At 35.5% G+C, this 23,035-nt stretch overlaps 1 protein-coding gene and 1 non-coding gene across 2 annotated transcripts in view; one reads left to right on the forward strand and one right to left on the reverse strand.

Moving 5' to 3' along the window:
- Slf2 (SMC5-SMC6 complex localization factor 2) overlaps positions 1-23,035 on the forward strand; it is a 44,895-nt gene that overhangs the window by 17,689 nt on the left and 4,171 nt on the right. The window contains 10 exon segments of the mRNA XM_047552741.1: positions 3,163-3,238; positions 4,436-4,577; positions 11,308-11,410; positions 11,990-12,166; positions 14,037-14,134; positions 14,938-15,025; positions 16,453-16,584; positions 16,933-17,010; positions 18,431-18,517; positions 20,765-20,833. Coding sequence (XP_047408697.1) covers positions 3,163-3,238; positions 4,436-4,577; positions 11,308-11,410; positions 11,990-12,166; positions 14,037-14,134; positions 14,938-15,025; positions 16,453-16,584; positions 16,933-17,010; positions 18,431-18,517; positions 20,765-20,833 — 1,050 coding nt within the window.
- On the reverse strand, positions 8,391-8,516 carry LOC124986048 (U6atac minor spliceosomal RNA). Its single transcript, XR_007108958.1, has one exon. It is a non-coding gene; the product is annotated as a U6atac minor spliceosomal RNA (small nuclear RNA).

Below are 23,035 nucleotides of genomic sequence, written 5' to 3' on the forward strand. Positions count from 1 at the left end.
TTGCCTTGCATGCGTGGGGCATTGGGTTCGATCCTCAGCACCACATAAATAGAATAAAGATATTTGTTCATCCACAACTAAAAATAAAAAATAACTATTTAAATATAATTTTGTTTTGTATGTTACTAGAGAAAAAATTATCATATCAACCCTAGTTTCAGTGACTTAGAATGAGGGAGGAAAAGTCAGTGTAAAGAGCTGGGTACAGTGGTGCATACCTATAATCCCAGAGACTCAGGCGACTGAGGCAGGAGGATCCTAGGCCAGCCAGAGCAATATAGTGAGACCCTATGTCAGAATTTTTGTTTTTGAAAAAAAGGAAAATCAGTGTAAGGAGATTGTAAAGAAAATGTTAATGAACTGGACATAGTGGTACACATGTATAATCCCACCAACTCAGAAGGCCAAGGCAGGACATTTGCCAAGTTCAAGGTCAGCCTCAGCAATTTAGCAAGATTCTTTCTCAAAATTAATAATTAATAACATGGGATATACCTCCATGGTAGAGCACCCTTGGGTTCAGTCCCTGGTACTGCAAAAAAGTAAATAAATGGAAGAAAACAATAATGAGCTGGGTATAGTGGCACATGCCTATAATCACAGCAACTCAGGTGGCTGAGGCCAGGAACATTACAAGTTTGAGACCTGCCTGGGCAATTTAGCAAGACCCTGTCTCAAAATTAAAAAAAAAAAAAAAAAAAAAAAATTTTTGGAGATGTAGCTCAGTGGGTAGAGGGCACCCCTGGCTTCAGTCCCCAGTACCCCCTGTCCCCACCCCCCTACACACACTCATACACACACATAAAATGGTAATGTAGATCATGTTCAGGTCAGGATAAAAATAATGTTTTGCATAACTAGATGCTTTATCAGAGTGGAAAATCACTGTTGTAGGCACATAATCTTAAGGAAGGGTCCTCTAATGTTTATGTACCTAAATTTCTTTTGAACTTTTTTCATGTTTATGGTAATATTCTCTTCATATGTGTATTTTAATGCAAATCCAACTGTTTCTTTTCCCCATGTATATGTGACACTTAAATTCACATACTTATTGTATATAAGTTGTAATTTTTTTTTTTGGTGCTGGAGATTGAACCCAGGGCCTTGTGCGCACAAGGCAAGCACTCTACCAACTGAGCTATATCCCCAGCCCTATAAGGTGTAATTTTATAATGATATTATTGATTTCATGTATAGAATTCTGTTGTTACTATAGATAATTCGAACCTTCAGGCAGAAAACTTCAAATTAGAATTTTACTATTCTTGACATTTCTATCATCCAGAATATATCTATTCAGGATTAAATACAGTGTTTGTTGGCAGAAGCGAGAGGCTATGAAAAGAACTTTTTACACTACAGTAGGTTATATATTGATAAGTAATATAGTTATGCCCAGGTAGGTTGCAATTTGTCACTCTTTCGGAGACTAAATTTATGAATGACAAAAGTTTTATCAGGTTGCTGGAGTGTTCCATTTGAATAAAACTCTAGATGTATTACAAATATGCATTAGGGGAAAATAATTCATAGTATAAAAGAATCCTTTGCATTATGTAAAAGTTGCATATCAGAGAACCATAATTATATGCAAACTGAGAAGGGGACAAAAACATAGGAGTTTCTACATTGGGGTTTTTTTGGTTTTGTTTTTGTTTTTTTGGCGATGCTAGGGATCGAACCCAGGGCCTTGTGCTTGCAAGGCAAATACTCTACCAACTGAACTGTATCCCCAGCCCTACAATGGGTTTTAATGTAGCATTTCAAGTTCTAATTCCCCCTTACATTTTAGACCTAAATTTATTATAATCTTAATTTTTGACTCCCAAACAAAAATACAATGTGTATTCTTCTATAAATATATTCTCCTATATTTTAAAATATATTTCATGTTACATGATTTTTAACTCTTTTTTCTTTTTCATTCTGGGTCTTTTATGTGCTCAACAAGCATTCTACCAGAGTTACACACCCAGCCTAAGAGTTAGCTTTTAAACTTGAGATTTTGATGATCTTTTAAGAGTTAGTTTTCTGCATCTAAATGCCTGTACATATAAAGACTGACTAGATCAAAGTGTAAATACAGTGATTTGGCTTTAGTATTACTAAATTACTTATTTTTAAAATGTTTACAAAATTACACTCACCGTAGGCGTAGACTTCTTGCCTCTTTTCTGGTATTCTTGTGAACACAGTATTATCAATATTCTTGATCTTTGCTAATTTTGAGGTCAACTAATAATATCGTCATTGTTTTGCATTGCATCTCATTGTTTGCTAGTACCATTGTGCATCTTTTAAAAAGTGCGTTGATAAGCCAGCACAGTGGTATACCCCTGAAGTCCGAGCTCTTCACGAAACTGCGGCAGGAGAATTGCCTAAGCCCAAAAAATATGAGCCTGGGCAATGTAGTGAGACCTCATCTATAAATAAATAAATAACTTTTTTTAAAAAGTGTATTAGTGGGCTGGGGAGATAGCTCAGTCAGTAGAGTGCTTGCCTTGCAAGCATAAGACACTGGGTTCGATCCCCAGCGCCGCAAAAAAAAAAAAAAAAAAAAAAAAGTGTATTAGTTTGTATATTTGTGTCCTTTCAAATACTTTTACTAGTTCGTGATTTGATTTTTGCCTATTATGTAATTAACCTGGCAGCCTTTTCTTCTGTGGGTCTTGGTTTTATGTCATGATGTATCCAGGAAAAGCATTTTTTAAAAATATTTTTTATTTGTAGATGGTCATAACACCTTTATTTTATTTACTTATTTTTATGTGGTGCTGAGGATCGAACCCAGTGCCTCACATATGCTAGGCAAGCACTCTACCACTGAGCTACAACCCCAGCCCAAAAGGCATTTTTTGATGGTTTCAAATGTTTACAGTGTTTAAATGAAAGTTGGTGTTTTTTTGTTTTTTTTTAAAGCAACATGTTAGAATAGAAACAGCCCTGACTTTGGATTGAGACCTGCATTTAGATTCCACATCTTCCATGTATCACATGTGTTACATTGGGCAGGGTATTTAATCTCTATTTCCTCATATATGTAATGAGGACCATTTCATAACATTACTTTAAGTATTAACTGCACATGAAACATCTTTATATGTGCCTGGAAAATATAAATGCTCATATTTTTATACTCTTGCCATTTATTTTTAACAGATGATGTCAGTTCATACAGACTGTATTGTGTCAGTGCAGATTTTAAGTACACTGATGGAAATAACAATTAGAAATGGTAAGTATATAAATTGTACTGTGATTTATAGCATGTATTATTGGTTATTTTTTATCTCTTTCTTATTGCTGAATGTTAATATATTTGGAAGTGTAGAATAAAAAATTATTTTGTAACCAAACATCTTTAATAATGAAATGAACTCCAGTAAAAAGTAAGTGTATGGGGCTGGGGATGTGGCTCAGTAGTAAAGTGCTTGCCAGGCATGCATGAGGCCCTGGGTTCAAATCCCCCAGCACCAAAAAAAAAAAAAAAAAAAAAAAGTAAGTGTATGTGTGGGGCATGTGGTGCATGCTTATAATCCCAGCTACTTAGGTTCCTGAGGATTGCAAGTTTGAGGCCATCCTGGGTAATTTAGCAATTTGTCTCAAAATAAAAAGGGCCAAAGATGCAGGAGCTTCCCTGGGTTCAGTCCAGTGTACCACTGCAAAAAAAGCACTGGTATCTGATTTTTCTAGTTGCATTGAGAAAAGAGGTAGAAGATTTTGCAAGTGGCAACCCTTTCTTAATATTTACCAAATCATAACCTACTTTAGAGCAATAAGTGGAAATAATTGAAACTTATTTAACCAATTAATTTTAATTGGCTTTTTGGTGAGCAACAGTGTGGTATTGATAGTGCAGTAAGTCAGATTAAGAACATCTAATGCAAAGGTGTGACAGTTGCTTTTTCACCTTTGAGAACCATTGTATTAAATAAAAGAAGCATTGTACTTTACCTGATTACTTGTTTGGGAGATTTAAGACTATAAAGACAATAGAATCTTCCTATGTGGATGGTGGTTGGGATTTTACCATTGTTATATCCGTTCATTTCAAAATGTATTACTTCAAGCTGGATATGGCTGAGGCTGGAGAGAGGCAGCAGGATCACTTGAGCTAACCAGTTCAAGGCCAGCCTAGGCAACATAGACCCTGTATCCAAAAAACAACAACAGCAGCAACAAAACAAAATGATTACTTCCTTCTGAGTTATACTCATCTATCATTCTCAGGTAGTTTCTTCATTAAAGTCATTTCCTTCATACTTATTTGAAAATCTATAATTCCTATGATCATTCTATAACTTAAACCATATTATTAACATCATTAGCAGATGTTATTTAATAATCTATGTTTTACATGCAGGCTATCACTTTGCAAATGTGGGTTTGTTGACCAATGATTTGGAATAAAATATTTTCTTCTGTTAACCAGATACTTTCAGTGACTCACCAATTTGGCCTTGGATCCCATCATTGTCTGATATAGCAGCTGTGTTTTTCAATATGGGGATTGATTTTAGATCTTTGTTTCCTCTGGAGAATCTTCAACCAGACTTTAATGAAGACAGTCTAGTGTAAGTTTCCTTTTCATAATTAACTCCCAAAACAACATTTTAAAATACCTTGCTTAAAATAACAGTTGATATTGGTTTAAGTTCAGTATTTATTCTTGATTTAAAAAAAAAAAAAACTCTTAAAGTTGAGATCAATCTTAAAGTAGATTTATTCTTAACATCTGTCTTAATCTAAAAGCCATCGTCATGTTTAACAGGGAAATAATGGAAACATTTCCACAAAATGTTGTGGTTTTTCTGTTTTGGTTTTTGTTTGTTTTGTTTTCTGACCCAAGGGTGCTTAATCACTGAACCACATCCTCAGCCCTTTTTATTTTTTATTTTGAAATAGGGTCTTACTAAGTTGCTGAGGTGGGCCTCAAACTTCGATCCTCCTGCCTCAGCCTCCCAAGTTGCTGGGATTACAGGTGCATGCCACAACACTCAGCTCCCATAAAAAGGTTTTTTAAAGCCAGGTGTGGTGGCACATGCCTGTAATTCAAGTGACTGGGGAGGCTGAGGCAGGAGGATCATGAGTTCAGGCCAACCTTGGGAACTTAATGACACCGTATCTCAAAATAAAATGAAAAGGTCTGGGGATGTAGCTCAGTGATAAAGAGCCCCTGGGTTCAATCCCCAGCACCAAAAAAAAAAAAAAGTAAGACTACTCATTGTTTTGTAGGTATTGACCAAAGTCATTGATAAGAGGGAAAAAAATAGCGTATAAAAATTGGAAAGAAGTTGGTGATAGATCATTTATTTGATAAGTGATTTAATCTATACATAGAATTGTATAATCAGTTGAAAAACTATGGCAAATAGAATTTGGTATGGGTGCCAGCATGCAAAATTTATGAGAAACCAGTTAACCTCAGATAGCTGATCTGCAGCTAATTTAAATGATACACTGGAAGAAGAGACAGTAGTTTTTTTATTATAATTTTCATTGACTAATTTTTAAAAAAAATAAATACCTAGGAATAAATTTAAAAGTGCATATGTGTGTGTGTATAGTAAGTAAAACATTACTACAGGACAAAAAGGACCTTGAGGGGAAAGCCTATTATGGTTACAGTATGAATATTATACATTATCAATAATTAGATCCTAATAATAAATGCCAATAGGATTTTTGAGAGTTGGAGAGTAGTTGGGAACATACAGCTATCTCTCAAATCATAAAAAAAAAAAAAAAAGTAAGTAGGAATATCCAGAAAAGTTATGAGGCAGGAGTAGCCTAAGCAGATCATAAAGTAGTATAGTAACAATTGTGTACTACTATACAAAAGTATATAATAGTACATAACCTACTATATTTTTATTTATTTATTTATTTATTTATTTATTTATTTATTTATTTTTGCGGTGCTGGGGATTTGAACCCAGGGCCTTGTGCTTGCAAGGCAAGCACTCTAGCAACTGAGCTATATCCCCAGCCCTCATAACCTACTATAAAAGTGGCAAAGGACAAAGTTCCATCAGTGAAACAAAATAGAGAAGTCCAAATAAAAAAAAAAGTGAACTCTTCAGTATTCAGTATTATCCTCTATCTGGAAAACCTGGTAGCTGCCTGGAAAAAAATTTGAATTTATAACTCACAGTTACGGATCAAAGATTTTAAATGTATACAATGAAAACATGAAAGTAATAGAAGAAACTGGCAGAATTTTTTATAATCTTAGAAGAAAGGAAGATGACTTTATATGTGAACTAATACCCTCCATAAAAGGAAATATTAACTTATTTGACCACATTCGTAAAAAACCTGCATTGCAAAATCATTATAAACAATGTCAAAGAAAAACTTAAAAATGGAGAGGGAGGGTAAAAAGTGTGTGTGTGTGTATGAGAAACTTATGTGTATAAAGCTTAATGTCAAATCAGTAAGAAAAAGATAAATAACCTATAAAAGTGGCAAAGGAAATGAAAACTTAACAGGAAATAAGAGCAGTTCTTAAATTTTATGAAAATATATTCAGCTTCTCTTAAAGAGAAAAATGCAAATTATTGTTAACTTGGCATGTCCAAAACAAAATTCTTCATTTCTCTGGTTCTCTTTTCATCCTACATAGGACCCCTCATTACTCAGATGTCATTTATATCTGAATATAAGTTGGATAGCAAATTTTTAAATCGAGCCTATATTCCACTTTTTTTTTTTTTTTTCCCCCTTTTTTTGTTAGGGATTGAACCCAAGTCCTCACACATGCTAGGCAAGTGCTCTACTACTGAGCTATACTCCTAGCCCATGCAAAAGAAACCCACATTTCTCCCACATATAACTAGAATACTCTTAAACATCTATAATAAAAAATGTACCTTGGGCTGGGGATATAGCTCAGTTGGTAGAGTGCTTGCCTCACAAGCACAAGGCCCTGGGTTCAAATCCCCAGCACCACCAAAAAAAAAAAAAAAAAAAATGTACCTGATATTTCTGCATAATATAAACATTTAAAATACCAACTGGGGTTGTGGCTTAGTGGTATAGTGCTTGCCTAGCACGTGTGAGGCACTGGGTTTGATTCTCAGCACTGCACATTAATAAAGAAAATAAAGGTCCATCAACAACTAAAAATTTTAAAAATAAAATACCAATTACTTTATTAGTTAACATTTTAATGAACTCTGCGGTAATTTTCTATGTTGTATGCGATGCATTTGAGTTTTTCTTTACTGTTGAAAGTATTTACAGTAGTTGAAATAAACAGCAAATCAAAGATACATAATGATTCCATCAATACATAATAAATGCAAATAATATTTGGCAAAATCAAATAATTTTTTGTTGGTCACTTAACCAATTGAAGAGTTGCCTCACTTAGGTTTAATGACTGGACCAGGGTGGTTATGACTATAGTCCCTGTTGCTTCACTGAGTGAAGATTGGGAACAGGTCAGTAAAAGTGAAGTGGCATAGAAATGAAAGCAATGTAATGAAATGTCTGTTTAAATAACATGAATGAGTCTGGATTCTCTTCAGATATGATCACAGCTTACTTTTCTTTTTTAACCGGGACTTAACATAACACATCCATTTTTGCTTTGTTTATGTATTAATTACAGGAAGTTCTTTAAACAAATAGATTTGGAATAAAAATTTTTATAGATTGTTAAGTGCTCAAATAGGCATATTAAATACTCAAATAGGGATATCAAGGTATACTGGTACTTTTCTTGACCATTCTGCTATATACATAGACTGAGTACTAAGTATATCCTAATTTGTTTCAGTTTTGTGTCGAATCAATTCTCACATCCCTGTGTTCCTCTTCCTCTCCATAGCTATTTCTTCCTTTTTATTCCCAGTATCATTCTAATTCAGATGCCCTTTTTCATTTCTAACCTGGCAAAATCCCTTATTCTCCATCATCTTTCTACTTCCAAGATATTCTTTTTATTTATTTTTTTTTTTATTGTAAACAAATGGGATACATGTTGTTTCTCTGTTTGTACATGACGTAAAGGCATACCATTTGTGTAATCATAAATTTACATAGGGTAATGTTGTTTGATTCATTCTGTTATTTTTTCCCTTCCACCCCTCTTTTCCCTCTATACAGTCCTTCCTTCCTCCATTTTGCCCCCCTCCCTAACCCTAACTCTAACGCTAACACTAACCCCTCCCACCCCCCATTATGTGTCATCATCCAGTGATATTAGCGATATCATTCGTCCTTTGGTTTTTTGAGATTGGCTTATCTCACTTAGCATGATATTCTCCAATTTCATCCATTTGCCTGCAAATGCCGTAATTTTATCATTCTTTATGGCTGAGTAATATTCCATTGTGTATATATATATATATATATATATATATATATATATACCACAGTTTCAAAAACAATGGTTAGATGCCACGAAGTAGGTGGCAATGCCTTAACCGTATGCGTGTTGTCAGGCCCGAGGGCCTCTTCCATCTTTGTCAAGGGGAGTGCTAACCTTCTCTCCTTTCATACAACACTCCAAGATATTCTTTGCACTGTTAGAAAAAAAATTTATCTCCCCTTCACATCCCATATTTAAGATTTTACAATTTTACTCTGACCTATTTTCTCTTTTGCTCTCGAGACTTTGTTCTAAACAAATTGATCTACTTCCTTCCTGTTCCCTTCACATCATAACTGTTAACCCTTTGGTAGTTTTTTCTGTACACGATACATTATTCTAAGGTCTGAACATAATACCTCACTTAATAGTAACTGCAGATATTTGGAGTACCTCATTTTCATTTTATAAGAAAGGTGGACACAGAAAGGTTAACATTAAGGTTAAGGTTAACTTGCCCCCCAAGGTTATACAGCTTGGAAGGGGCACAGTGGACAGTAAGTAGGGTTTTGTTCTGTTTCAGTTTGTTTTGTTTTGTAAAGACAGTTGAACCCAGGAACACTTTTGCCACTGAACTATATTCCCTAGTCCTTTTAATTTTTTTTTAATTTTGAGATAGGATCTTGCTAAGTTGCTAATGCTGATACCACGCAAATTTGTGATCCTCTTGCCTCAGCCTTCCAAGTCACTGAGATTACAGATATATGCCACCACATTAGCCTAAACTGTTGTTTTTCAGAATAAGAAGGTTATTGCCAGGTGCAGTGGCACACTTCTGTAATCCCATCAACTTGGAGGCTGAAGCAGGAGGATTGCAAATTCAAGGCCATCCTCAGCAACTTAGGGAGACTCTGCTTCAAAATTGGCGGGGGGACATGTGGCTCAGTGGTTAAGTGCCCCTGGGTTTAATTCCTGGTACCAAAAATAAAAAGAGAGAGCGAGAGAGGACAAAGGTTTTTTTCCTGGTGTGGTGGTATATGCCTGTAATCCCAGTTACTGGGGAGGCAGAAGCAGGAGGATTGCAACTTAGCCTTGGCAACTTAGTGAGACCCTGTCTCAAAATAAAAAGGGCTGGAGATAATAACTCAGTGGTAAGGCGCCCTTGGATTAAATCCCTAATACCACAAAAAAATGAATAAATAATAATTTTTAAAAAGTTAAAAGGACTAGGGATATAGCTCAGTAGTAATGCATCCCTGTTTCAATACCCAGTACCAAAAAACATTTCTGACATCAGTTGTGTGGGTTTTCCACACTTTGTAATTCTCCAATTTTCTATAGACCCTCAACTAGATATCCTATGTTTTAATTTGAGTCTGATGCAGTTAGTACAGGCTCAAGTGAAAGGCTCAGTCCCACAAGACTGTCTCCACTTAATATGCCAGTCACAAATCTGGGTCTTCTGTACTTCTGATCAGTGAGCTATAAATTGGGAAGTCCCATAGTCCCCACTTCACGTTCACTAATTTGCTAGAATAGCTCACAGAACTTGGAAAACAGTTTATGTGTCGTAAAAGATACAACTCAGGAACAGCCAAATGGAAGTGATGCCGAGGACAAGGCCTGAGGAGGAGTGTGCCTGAAATCTCCCAGGCCTTCCAGGTCTACCACCCTCCCATCATTTGTCAGTGTTCACTAATCCAAAAGATTTCAAACTTTAGGGGTTTCATGGAAATTCCATTACATAAAGATGATTGTTTAAAGCAGTGGCCACTTGATATCTGACCCTCCTGGGTGGGCTCAAAGTTTAAACCCTCTCATCACTATAGGCCCCATCCTTCAGTAGTCACCTCAGCAGCATGAACTCAGGTGTGGTCAAAGGAGACTTAACAGAAGAGGCTCTTCTTACCCCTAAGGGTTTCAGGAGCTCTGTGCCTTGGTTCAAAGACCAGATATATTTCTTACACTGCAAGGGGATATATATTCTTATTTGCATGCATGTGTGTTCATGTAGTTGTGGGGATTGAACCCAGGGCCCTAAGGCTTGCTAGGCAAGTGCTATATCATTGAACTACATATCTAACCCTTTTCATTTTGAGACAGAGTCTCCCTAAATTCTGTCCGGCCTTGAATTTACAGTTCTGCTGCCTCAGCTGCCTAAGTATTAACAGGCATGCCCACCCCTGCCTAACTGATTCTTCTTAATACATAAAATGCTTGTGGAAGGAAGGAATTAACAATAATAGTAATTGAGGAAATGGGTGGCTGAAGGGAGCTAGGTTGAGAGGACGTTTCCTCCTCAGAGAGTTACTGTACAGTTGATATGTTTTTTAACTGTATGAATATATATTTTTTTGAAAAATCTTTCAAAAGCCAAGTTCATGCATCTCCTCTTCTGTGAACTTTTACTGACAGCTTCAACCCAAATTGGAATGCTTAAGAATTGTTTCTTCATATTGCTTTGGCAGTTTCTTTAGGCACTTAAAATTCTGTCCTCAAAGCCACCTCCTACATAGTTTTCTGAACACCAAGAGCATTGAGAATAGTATCTTGTAAAAAGTAACTGGTTCAAAGGAAAACTAATGTGTAAAGATGGAAATCAGATTAGTGTTTACTACCAATAGGGAATAGCAGATTGACTTGAATCTGGCATGTAGGAACTTTGGGGAGTGATAGAAATGTTCTATTTCTTGATTTGAATGATGATTATATTAGTATGTACACTTATCAAAACTAAATGGGCACATTCTTTTTACTATATGTGAATTATTCCTCACTAGAATGTAATTTAAAAAGAAGGAAAAAACAAAAACATTAAACTGGGCACCACAGCACATCCTTTGTATTCTCAGCTCTGAGAGAGGTTAAAACAACAGGATCACAAATTTGAGGCCAGCAACAATTTTTTTTTAAGTAGTTCAGTATTTCTTAAAATAACTAATTATTTTTCTGCCTAATTTCACATTTCTTTATTCACTTCTCAATAGTTCTGAAACACAGACAACGTTGGAGGGGAAAGGAAGTGAAGATTCATCTTATAAGCCAATTTTTTCAACTCTTCCTGAAACCAACATTTTAAATGTGGTTAAGGTAGGAAAAAAGAACTTGTGCATGTATGTGTCTTTAGCAGACAGAGCTAAAACTATTTTAGTGATGGTTAATAATAATCAAAAGAAAAAAGAAAGGGGAAAAAAACTAGTTTCTTACCAAATTAAATTTCTTAGCAGTAATTAATCTTTTATTGAAGGTGGGTTTTTGCTGTTTTTATTTTTGTTTTAATATTAAGAGTGGAAGGGAACTTTAGGTCAGAATTATATCATTAAAATAGTTTGGAGACCAGTAACTTTTTAGAATTGGATGTGTAAAGAAAAATTATCACTTACAGTATAACTTTGCGATCAAGAATAACTGTGTAACACATTTTCATGACTGAATCAAATATTAAATCAATGATACTGAACCATTAACAAAATCTTGGAAGTGGAAAATAAAAAAACATTTACCATTTACTTCAGATTATTAGCAAGAGTGTTTCTGGGCCACCTTTTCTGGATATCTGATACTCGTTTTATGTATAGTTCTCTTTTGCCAAAAAGATTTTGCAATTAAGATTCTTCAAGTAAAATATATCTTCTTAAGTTGCTTTGTCTGTGCATTTGTGTCAAAAAGTTTCTAGGCTTGTGTACATCCATACATCCAGAAGGTTACCAAGATCGTGAAATAATGTTGCTGATTTTGATGTTGTTTAAAATGAGTTTGGAAAAACAACTGAAACAGATTCCTCTAGTAGACTTTCAGAGCCTCCTGATAAACCTGATGAAAAACATCAGAGATTGGAACACAAAGGTAACATTACTTAAAATTTGAGTATTGATTTTTTTTTTTTAATAGCATCACCGTTTGACTTTCATAGTGCCTACAGAATTAAAATTGTTCCTAAGCTCAATTAAAATCTTTAACAAATGGAAAAGAGACTGTGGAAAGTGCTGTCTTTACTGGAATTGTATTACATAAATTAAAAATATTTTCTAAAACTGCAACTATTTATTCAACAAAGTTTTATTTATCGAGGATTTATTATGGACTAAGCATTCATATGATAGGTGCTAGAAACCCAGCTGTGGAAAGGACAATGCCCTTGCCTTCACAAAGCTTTCATCCTACTCAGAGTTAGATGATAAAACAAGTAAAGGTGGATTGTAATAACATATCAGGTTGTAATTAAGTGCTGCAAATTAAAATAAAGCAGGACATGGGTAGAGAGAGTAGAAGGATGCGGATGCCAGGCTATTTCATTTGAGGCAGTCAGGGAAGACCTTTCTGAAATGACCTTTGAGCAGAGATACCTAAATAAAATGATGTAATAATTTTTGCTTAAAGCTAAACTTCAGTGGCCACGTGGAGTGTGGATATGTACAATTTTTGTTAAGACCTTTTTAAAAATTGTATTTTCAACCACTTTTTGTGGAAAGTTAAAAGCACAAAAGTAGAGAGTAGTGTAATAAGCCTGTAAGTAGCTACCAACCAGCTTCAAAAAATTATCAAATACAGTCTTGCTTACTCTGTTATTCCTACCCCATACTTCCTCTAGTCATCAAATTATTCTGAAGCATTTATGTCAAAAAGTTTCTTGGCTTGTATACATCCATCCATTCAGAAGGTGACCAAGATCATGAAATAATGTTGCTGATTTTGATGTTTAAAATGAGCCCCCCCTCCCCCGCCCCTTGAGCCCAGGGACACAACCACTGAGCCACATCCCCAGCCCTTTTATACTTTATTTTGAGACAGGGACCTGCTCAATTGTTTAGGGCCTCGCTAAGTTACTGAAGTTGGCTTTGAACTGAAATCCTCCTGCCTCAGCCTCCTGAACTGTGTACACCACTGCAACTGTTAGGCTTTCAAAAATACTTGAAGCTGGGCATGGTGGCGCACACCTGTAATCTCAGTTACTCAGGTAGCTGAGGCAGGAGGATTATAGATTTGAAGCCAGCCTTAAAGCTTAGCAAGACCCTGTCTCCAAATGAAAAATAAAAAGGACTGGGGATATAGCTCAATGGTAAAGCACCCCTGGGCTCAGTCCCCAGCACTAAAAAAATAATAATTAAAATACTGGAGCCTGGCATGGTGGCACACACCTATGATCCCAGCAACTCGGGAGGCTGACACTAGAGGATTGCAAGTTCAAGGTCAGCCTCAGCAACTCAGTGAGGCCCTAAGCAACTTGGCAAGAACCTGTCTCAAAATAAAAAATTAAAAGGGTTGGGGATGTAACTCAGTGGTAATACTCCTATGTTCAATCCCCAGTTAAACCCTCCTTCCCCCAACCCCAAACAAATAAATAAAATGCTGAAATAGAATTCCTAAAGTGCAGGAAATTCCAGGTCAAAAGCATATATGATTTTTGTGCAACCCTCATTATATACATTTGGAAACTGGCATTTGTGTTAATTGTTTTATTCTTCCAACAAGGACTATTTAAATATGAATAGAGATATGATATGACAAGACATGAGAGCCAGTGAAATTCTGATGAACGTGTTTGGTTTAAGATAAAACAGAATCTGTTGTGTACTTTTAGCAGGTTCTAGATTCCATGCATTTTCAAAAACTGAGCATTCTATTTTGTTAGTGCTTCCATTAGGCTGGGAATGAATGTGGACTTGATTCTGCTATCCTGTTTGGAAAGAAAACTTGCACATTTCTTTTTTTTCAGATACCTGAACTCTGCCTGGGCATAAATGAACTCTCTAGTCATCCTCACAACCTTCTGTGGTTGGTACAGCTAGTCCCTAACTGGACATCTCGTGGAAGGTATTGAGAAGTGAGAATGAAACATTTAAGAAACTTTATAATATTTACAATGAAATACTTCTCGGTCCTTTATTTTCAGTCACCATTCTTTTAATGTTACATAAGAGCTATTGTTTCTATTTAGTTGAGGGTAAAGGTATTGATAGCCTGATTCTGATTCTTTTTAATACTGGGGATTGAACCTAGAACTGAGCTATATCTCCAGCCCTTTTTATTTTTTATTTTGAGATGGGATCTTGGTAAGTTGCCAAGGCTGGCCTCAAATTTGTGATCTTCCTGCCTCAGCTTCCCAAGTTGCTGGAATTATAGGTGTGCACCACCACATCCAGCTGATTCCAATTTTTAATTTAGGTCATTTTGTAATCCCCCTCCTCCTGTGTACCCCTCTCTTCTGCTCTCCTACCACCACTGCCACTGTGCTACATTTCCAGCTACTTTTATGTTGCCCAGCTTGGCCTCAAACTTGTGATCATCCTCCCTCAGCCTTCTGAGTGGCTGGGATTACAGGCATGCAGCACTGGACTTACTGTGGTACTTTTGAGATTTAGTTTTAGTTTATCTATAATATAGGTTGCACACATTGTAAAAATGAATGAATTAGCTTTGGGGGAGTGCACAAATCTTTCTACCTTTATGTGCAAGTGTTTTACATTAAAATGTTACTATTCTATAATAGTTCCTATGTTCTTGTACAGCCTTCTCTTGAAACATTGCTTGTATTTCCAGTTAGAACTAGACCAACTTTTGGCTCTTTTTGCTTCGTAAGTCATGTTGATTAAAATACTTTAAAATTCTAATTTCAGACAACTCAGACAGTGCCTCAGTCTAGTGATTATTTCAAAGCTTTTGGATGAGAAACATGAAGATGTCCCTAATGCCAATAATCTGCAGGTATAAGTACTTTTTTTTTTTTTTTTTTTTTTTTTTTTAATGTGGGAATGGTAGTGAAGTATAGTGAAAATTAATGACTCCTAAGTCAAAATTCCTTAGTGGTGTTACTATTCATGTAATCTTTAGCATGGTACTTGACTAACAATATCCAGTTTTTTTTTTGTTTTTTTTTTGTTTTTTTTTTTTTTTGGCGGTACCGGGGATCGAACTCAGGGCCTTGTGCTTGTGAGGCAAGCACTCTACCAGCTAAGCTATCTCCCCAGCCCTCCAGTTTCTTAATAGAAGAGAGACCAATAAAGTAAAGGAAGGGGATCAAGAGGGAAGGGAGAAGGAAGAGCAAGGGGAGGTTTTGGAAAATAAAATTGACCAAATTATACCATGTTCATGTATACATACAGCAATAGGGAATCCCACTTTTATGTATGTTCATAGTGTACTCATTAGAATAGAAGGGAGACCAGTAGACTAGAGGAAGGAAATCTCAGAGAGGGATTGAGAGGAAGGAAAGGAAAAATACCAGGAATGAGATTGATCAAATTAATGTTCATGTAGAAATATGTCATAATAAATCTCACATATAATTATAGTGCACCAATAAAAAAACATAAAAAAGAAACCATTATTTGTACATAGTGCTCAGTAAAATAGTGTCTGCTACCATAAAAAAAATATATAAAATATAAATTAAGTGTTCTTGTTTGAATGCAGTTCAGTACAAGGTACTCTACCATCTACCAGGTTCTAGAGATTGAAAACAAAAAAAGAATTAGAGACTACTCTTAAGGACATAACCTAGTGATTGAAACACAAAGCAATCATCGAGGGTTTTTGTGGTAATAACAATAATAGAAGTATGCACAAGATGTTAGAGATTAATGGGGACAGTTTTTGCTTCATTGAATTGAGGTAGATTTGATTCCAGATATATGGACACCATTCCTGAACCAGCAGGATAATTCATATATAACTCACAATCCTTTCAGTGGTATTTATTGCTATTAAAAGAGGTCCAGGATATGATTTCTATCACTAATTCATATTTGAATTATGCAATCTAGATTTGTTTTTAACTCCTTATAATAGTTCTGTTCAGAATTCAATGACATCTATCCACTGGGAAATTGAACTTCACTGATTTTCAAATAATTTCATAGAGAAAGCATTCCCTGTGACCTCTGTTACGTTATTTGGCCTTTTAAGCATTTATCCTTAGTTACAAGTACTAAATCTTTAAATTAAAATCCCTTTTTAAGCAATTGAGGACTTTTAAGTAAAGGAGAAATGAGTATCATTGGACTATAAAGAAAGGTAAAGAGGCAAAATTAGAGAAGGCAAAATGAACAGTGGGGAACACTAGGGAAAAGTGACCTAAGAAAGAACAACTGTATTGCTTGGCATTATTCATTGTCTCCTCTTTCTTTCAATAGATATCAGTCCTACATCGATATCTTGTGCAAATGAAGCCTTCTGATTTGTTGAAGAAAATGGTCTTGAAGAAAAGGGCTGAACAACCAAATGGAACTATTGATGACAGTCTTCATTTAGAACTTGAAAAGCAGGTATCCAGGGCTGGATCTCAGAGCACATAAGAGCATAAAGTGATATTTCCTATTTATTGCTATCATGACATAACTCAGTAAACTTAAGAGCTGAGAATTTAGTAAAAGGACGGTGGTTGATAATTTAATACTGGGATAAATTTTTGTAGCTCTATACTAGGGCAATTGTGAGGAATGCACTTGAGTTAGAAGTCTTTAAGAGGCCTAGATTAAATGCATGTCTTTTCCTTTCTTACTAGCTGGTTTAAATCCTTTATCCTCCCTGAGCCACTTTCCTAATAGGTAAATTGTGAATGACATCAGTGCTAACTAATTCCTAGGTATTGATTTTATTTATTTCTCTAACAGGCATATTACCTGACCTACATTCTTCTTCATTTAGTCGGTGAAGTTAGTTGTTCTCATTCTTTTCCTTCTGCACAACGGGTAGGTGATGTTTAGTGGTGATGTGTTTTAAAAGGTGTCACTATTGATAGAATGACTGAGCATGCTTTAGTAAAGAGAAGAATGAATAAGGGTTAACTGGAGAGGGGCAGTAATAGTAACCTGCAAATATATCATATTAACAAGAATTGTCAACAAATGTTATTCAGTTTCACCATAACTTGGCAACAGTATAATATATTCATAACCAAGGTCACCAAATACCATATAGGCAGCTTTTAGCTGATTTCTTCTCGCCTTTTCTTACACTTCTTTTCCTTTTTTCTTTTTATTCTTTTTAAACAAACAACATTTTGACTGGTCATGGCACGCCTGTAACCCCAGTGGCTCGAGGAGGCTGAAGCAGGAGGATCATGAGTTCAAAGCCAGGCTCAGCAATTCAGTGAGACACTGTCTCTAAATTAAACATTAAAAAAGGCTGAGGATGTGGCTCAGTAGTTAAGTGCCTGTGGGTTCAGTCTCCAGTACCAAAAAATTAAAAAATGAAAAAAGAAACAACATTTGCCTTCAACACTAAACTTATATTAAGTCATACCACTTCAGGAGTGGATTTCATTTCTAAATTATCTCTACATATTATACTTTTGTTTCATTTTTTGATACTGGGGATTGAACCCTGGGTGCTTTACCACTGAGCTACATTCCCAGTCCTTTTTATTTTGAGAGAGGGTCTACTAAGTTGCTGAAGGTCTCATAAAATTGCTGAGCCTGGCTTTGAATTTGTAATCCTCATGCCTCAGCATCCCAGGTCACTGGGATTTTAGGTGTACACCACTCCCCATATTAAGATTTTCATTCTGAATTAACCTTTTATCCCTATGCTATTCGGGAAAGGTCTTATTTAATTTAATACCTCTTCATACCTTAACTAGTCCAGTCCCTATTTTAATGTTTTCTTTTTTTTTCAATACTAGGGATTGAACCCAGGGCCATGCTAGGCAGTACATGCTAGGCAAGTACTCTACCTCTGAGCTACATGTCCAACCTTTTCAGTCCCTATTTTATTTGTTTGTTTTTGGGGCTGGGGGTTGAACCCAGTGGTTCTTTACTACTGGGCTACACCCCCAGTCCTTCTTTTATATTTATTTAAGTTGCCCAGACTGGCCTCAAATTTGTGATCCTCCTATCTCAGTCTCCCAAATAACTGGGATTACAAGGGTGCACCATCAGTCCTGGCTTGTGTATATTTTTACTATTAACAAGCAGTAGACTATAACCATCCTGTTATCATAGAAATGACACTGATAGGACTGCTATTATGTTGGATGATCTAACATCAGAAACTGCTGAGTGATGAAAGATTTTTTTTAAATCATTAAGTTGTTCTACTTACCTAATTCTTCATTAATTTGTAATATTTCATAGTTGTTTTCATCCATTGCATTTGTTTTGTCTTGCACAGAAGCACTTCGTACTACTCTGTGGGGCTTTGGAAAAGCATGTTAAATGTGACATTAGGGAAGATGCAAGACTTTTTTACAGAACTAAGGTAAGTGTTTTTTTTTATTTTTTCATTTTTGTGTTAAATCTTGGTTGCATTAATATTTAAAGGAAGAAGCCAGGCATGGTGGCACACACCTGTAATTCCCAGCAATTTGGGAGGCTGAGTCAGAAGGATTGCAAGTTCGAGGCCAGCTTCAGCAACTTACCAAACCCTGCCTCAAAAAAAAAAAAAAAAAAAGGCTGGGGATTTAGCTCTCTGGTAGAGCACTTACCTACCATGCCAAGGCCCTGGATTCCCAGCACTATAAAATAAATAAATAAAAGATTAAAAATAGGACTTTGTTCCTTTTTTTTCAAAAATATTTAAAAAAATTTTTTTTTAGTTATAGATGGACACAATACCTTTATTTTATTTATTTATTTTTATGTGGTGCTGAGGATCAAACCCAGTGCCTCACATAGATAGGCACGTACTCTACCACTGAGCTACAGCCCCAACCCAGACACCAAAGGAGAATGTCTTAGTTTTTTCTCGTAGTACATACATATTGAAGCCCTTATGCTTAAGATAGTGTCAAGGATTGAAGCACTGTTTAAATAAATGTATAATTACAAAATAGTGGCTATGAAATTTTATGATGGTTGAAAACTTGTTTTGTTTTGTTTGTTGTTGTTGTTGTTTGTTTTTGTTTTTTATTACCAGGGATTGAACCCAACAGCACTTAACCACTGAACCACATCCCTAGTCCATTTTTATTTTTTGAGACAGGGTCTCACTAAGTTGCTTAGGGCCTCACTAAGTTGCTGAGACTAGCTTTGAACTTGTGATCCTCCTGCCTCAGCCTCCCAAGCCGCTGGTGTTACAGGCATGCGCCACCACACCTAGCAGCTGTTATTCTTTAAATATTATATTTAAGAAGTTGTTAAAAGACCTCTTCAAGAAATCTGAGTCAACCATTCTGAGCTCTAGGATGGAAGTAACTCAACAATAAGCCTAAGTTTTTTTCTTGTTAAAGGTTTTATATATTTATAGTAGAAAAACCAAGTTTGTGAACATAGGGTAGGAAAGCAATTTTAGTATTAATAGAATTATTTTGAGGTTTTTCCTGAAACATAAAATTAAATAGTGCTTTTTTAAAAACTTGTAAGGATTTTTTAATTCCCAAATCATCTTTTTAGTTTTTGTAATGTAAAGTGGATTCTTTTGTTCCTCTGGTGTTTGGCTTGTCATTGAGTCTCAGCATTATAACTTTATCTCTCACGTTAATTAGCTACAAAGGCTAATCATTTGAATAATGCCCATTTGGATGTAGTATATATTTACTTTAGTGAATTGAAGTTAAATACAGAAATAATTCTAACTGAAGAAATTAAACCAGATTTCCGATTTCCAGATCCATATAAGGAATAGCTCTTTGCCTTAGAAGGTAAGCCCTACCTTTCAAAGCATATTCTGACTAGGGTTACTAGTCTGTAGAACTTGGTGGTAGTGACCATTACTGACAGAAACCTCCTACCTCAGCCTCCCAAGTCACTGAGATAACAGACATGCTTTATGATTCTTAAAACCAAGGGCCTAGCACAGATTAGTGCCAAGGCTCCTCTTACGGAGAGTGACAATAGTGGTCTGTGGAAATTGTTTCAGAAGATGGTCCTACTGAAATGGGTGAGTTGCATGCCTCTCCAAAAGCCTCTCCCAGAAAACGTAGTGATTATTTGGTGACAATTTGCTGAACTCTAGATGAGAAACAAGGCAGAGGTTACAATTTACTTTGTGCATCTATAAAGTTCCTTGTTTAAAAACATTTTTCTCAAGCAGTTATGGTCAGGAGTTAATGAAAAATCTCAAGGGTGGTAGAAATTTTGCTTTTGGGGTCAAGTTTGAGTTTTGCACAAAGACTTGCTAAACCTCTAAATGTACGAATATACCAGGTATTTGAAGGGGATTCATAGCACTTTGCAAAAACAGAGAGAAGAATAATGGTGAATTTTGGTAAGTTCCAAATGTAAGTTCCTTTGAAGGCAGGGTTTATGCTTTTCTGTATTGTCTTTAATAACAGGGAAATTGAGTTCTAAGCATTCAGTATTTTATATTATGATGATAAAGGAAAGTTTTGTTTATTACTATAATTTGAAAGCCTCTCTAAATGATGAGGAACTTGTTTTCTCTTAACAAAAATCAAATTGAGTGTGTGCCTGTCAAAGCTATAAGCTCTTTTGTATCGAGTGTTAAATGGATTGTAGGTGAGGATGTTTTGATCTGATCCATTTTCCTCTTTTTGATATTTTTAAGGTGAAAGACTTGGTTGCCAGGATACATGGAAAATGGCAGGAAATAATTCAGAACTGTCGGCCTACTCAGGTGTCATTTTATTAAACAATTTATTCTTAATAGTTTTATTAAATGGTACTTTTCATACTTTTTTTTTTTTTTTTTTTTTTTTTTGTGATGCTGGAGATTGAACCCAGGGCCTTTGCTTGCCAGGCAGGCACTCTACCAACTGAGCTATATCCCCAGCCCCTTTTCATACTTTTGAAACAAAGTACAACAGAAGACTTGCTTCTAATTCTCTTTAAATTTAAAATTCCGGTGTAATATGTGGTGTGTGTATGAATGATTTTTGTTTGCTTTATGTTCATTAATTTATTTTCAGAGATGGCCAAGCCCATTTCAGAATGCATCAAATGGAGGTTACTTCATAAGGAGCATTACTCTCCTCTCCCATTTATTTTCCCTGGTATGAATTGAACCGTTGGTGTTCTACCATTAAACTATAACCCCAGACCTTTTTATTTTTATTTTTTTATTTTTATTTTGAGATAGGATCTCGCTTAGTTGCCCAGGCTGGTCTTGAACTTGCAATCATCCTGCCTTGGCCTCTTGTGTTGCATATATCAAGTACAGGCATATATCACCATGTCCAGCTAAGGAATATTTTTCTTAACAGTTCTATTAAGACATAATACACATAGTGTGTATTTCACCAACTTAAAGTATATGATGGTTTTTAATATATTCAGAGAATTGTGAATGTCATCACCATGGCCTAACTTTACAACATTTTTGTCACCTGAGAAATAAATTCCATACCCATTAGCAGTCAGTCCCCATTCCCCCATTATCCTCATTCTCCTCTTCACTCTCTTAAGATCTAGACAAATATAGTCTTACTTTCTGTCTGTATAGATTTACCTAATCTGAACATTTTCTTTATATGAGATACATTATGTGGTCTTTGACTAACTTCTTTCACCTAACATAATGATAAGTGAATCCATGTTGTGGTATGTATATTCTTTTCTGTTGCTGAACAATATTTGATTGTGTGGATATATCTGTCACATGTCCACTTATTAGATGGACATTTCAGTTGTTTCTATTTTCTGTTATGGATAATGCTTCCATGAACATTTTTATATATGTTTTTGTGTGAATATATTTACAAATGAAACCATCTTGAGCAAATGCCTGAGAGTAGAATTGCTGGGTCATTTGGTTATTCTATGTTCAACTTTTTTTGTTTTTGTAAGTTTTTTGCATGTGGGTTTTTTGTTTTGTCTTGCAGCACTTAGAATTGAATCCATCTTTACCACTGAGCTATTTTTTTACTTTGAGATAGGATCTCGCTAAGTTGCTAAGGCTGGCCTTGAATTTCTAATCCTCCTGCCTCAACCTTCTAATTTGCTGGGATTATAGGCATGTACCACCAAATCCAGTTTCTATGATCAGTGTTTTAAGGAGCTACCAGAGTGGCTGTACCATTTTCCATTCCTACCAGAATATTTTGAGAATTTTAGTTTCTCCACATTCTTCCCAATTATTATCTGTCTTTTTGACTAAATATATAGTAGGGAGTGGGAAGCGAAATCATATTATGGTTTTAATTTGCATCTTCCGGGGCTGGGGAGATAGCTCAGTTGGTAGAGTGCCCGCCTTGCAAGCACAAGGCCCTGGGTTCAATCCCCAGCACTGCAAAAAAAAAAAGGAAAAAAAAAAGATGGAGTAATTTGCATCTTCCTAATAACTAATGATGTTGAGCATCTTCTAATATGCTTATTGACCATTTGTATAGCTTCCTTGGAGAAACGTCTATTCAGATCTCTTGCACTTATTTTTTTCCTTTGGTGCTTAGGAATTGAACCCAGGTGTACTTTACCACTGAGCTCTATCCCCCGTCCTTTTTATTTTTTTTATTTTGACACAGGGTCTTACTAAGTTGCTAAGTCTGGCCTCAAACTTGAAATCTTTCTGCCTCAGTTTTCAAAATCATTGAGATTACAAACTTGTGCCACTATGCCAGACTCACTGCCCATTTTTTAATGGTTTAATTATCTTTTTATTGTTGAGTAGTAAGAATTCTCCATGTGTTCTGAATACAAGTCCCTTATTAGAAATATAATTTGCAAGTATTTTGTCCCCTCTGTTGTCTTCATTGTCTTGATAGTATCATTTACAGCACAAATATTTTCAGTTGTGGAGTCCAATTCATATCTTTTTTTTTTCTTTTGTCATTCATGCTTTTGGTATCATATTTAAAGAGGGTTTTTGCCTCGGTTTGGCATT

This window comes from Sciurus carolinensis, chromosome 5, assembly GCF_902686445.1.
Source record: "Sciurus carolinensis chromosome 5, mSciCar1.2, whole genome shotgun sequence".
NCBI lineage: Eukaryota > Metazoa > Chordata > Mammalia > Rodentia > Sciuridae > Sciurus > Sciurus carolinensis.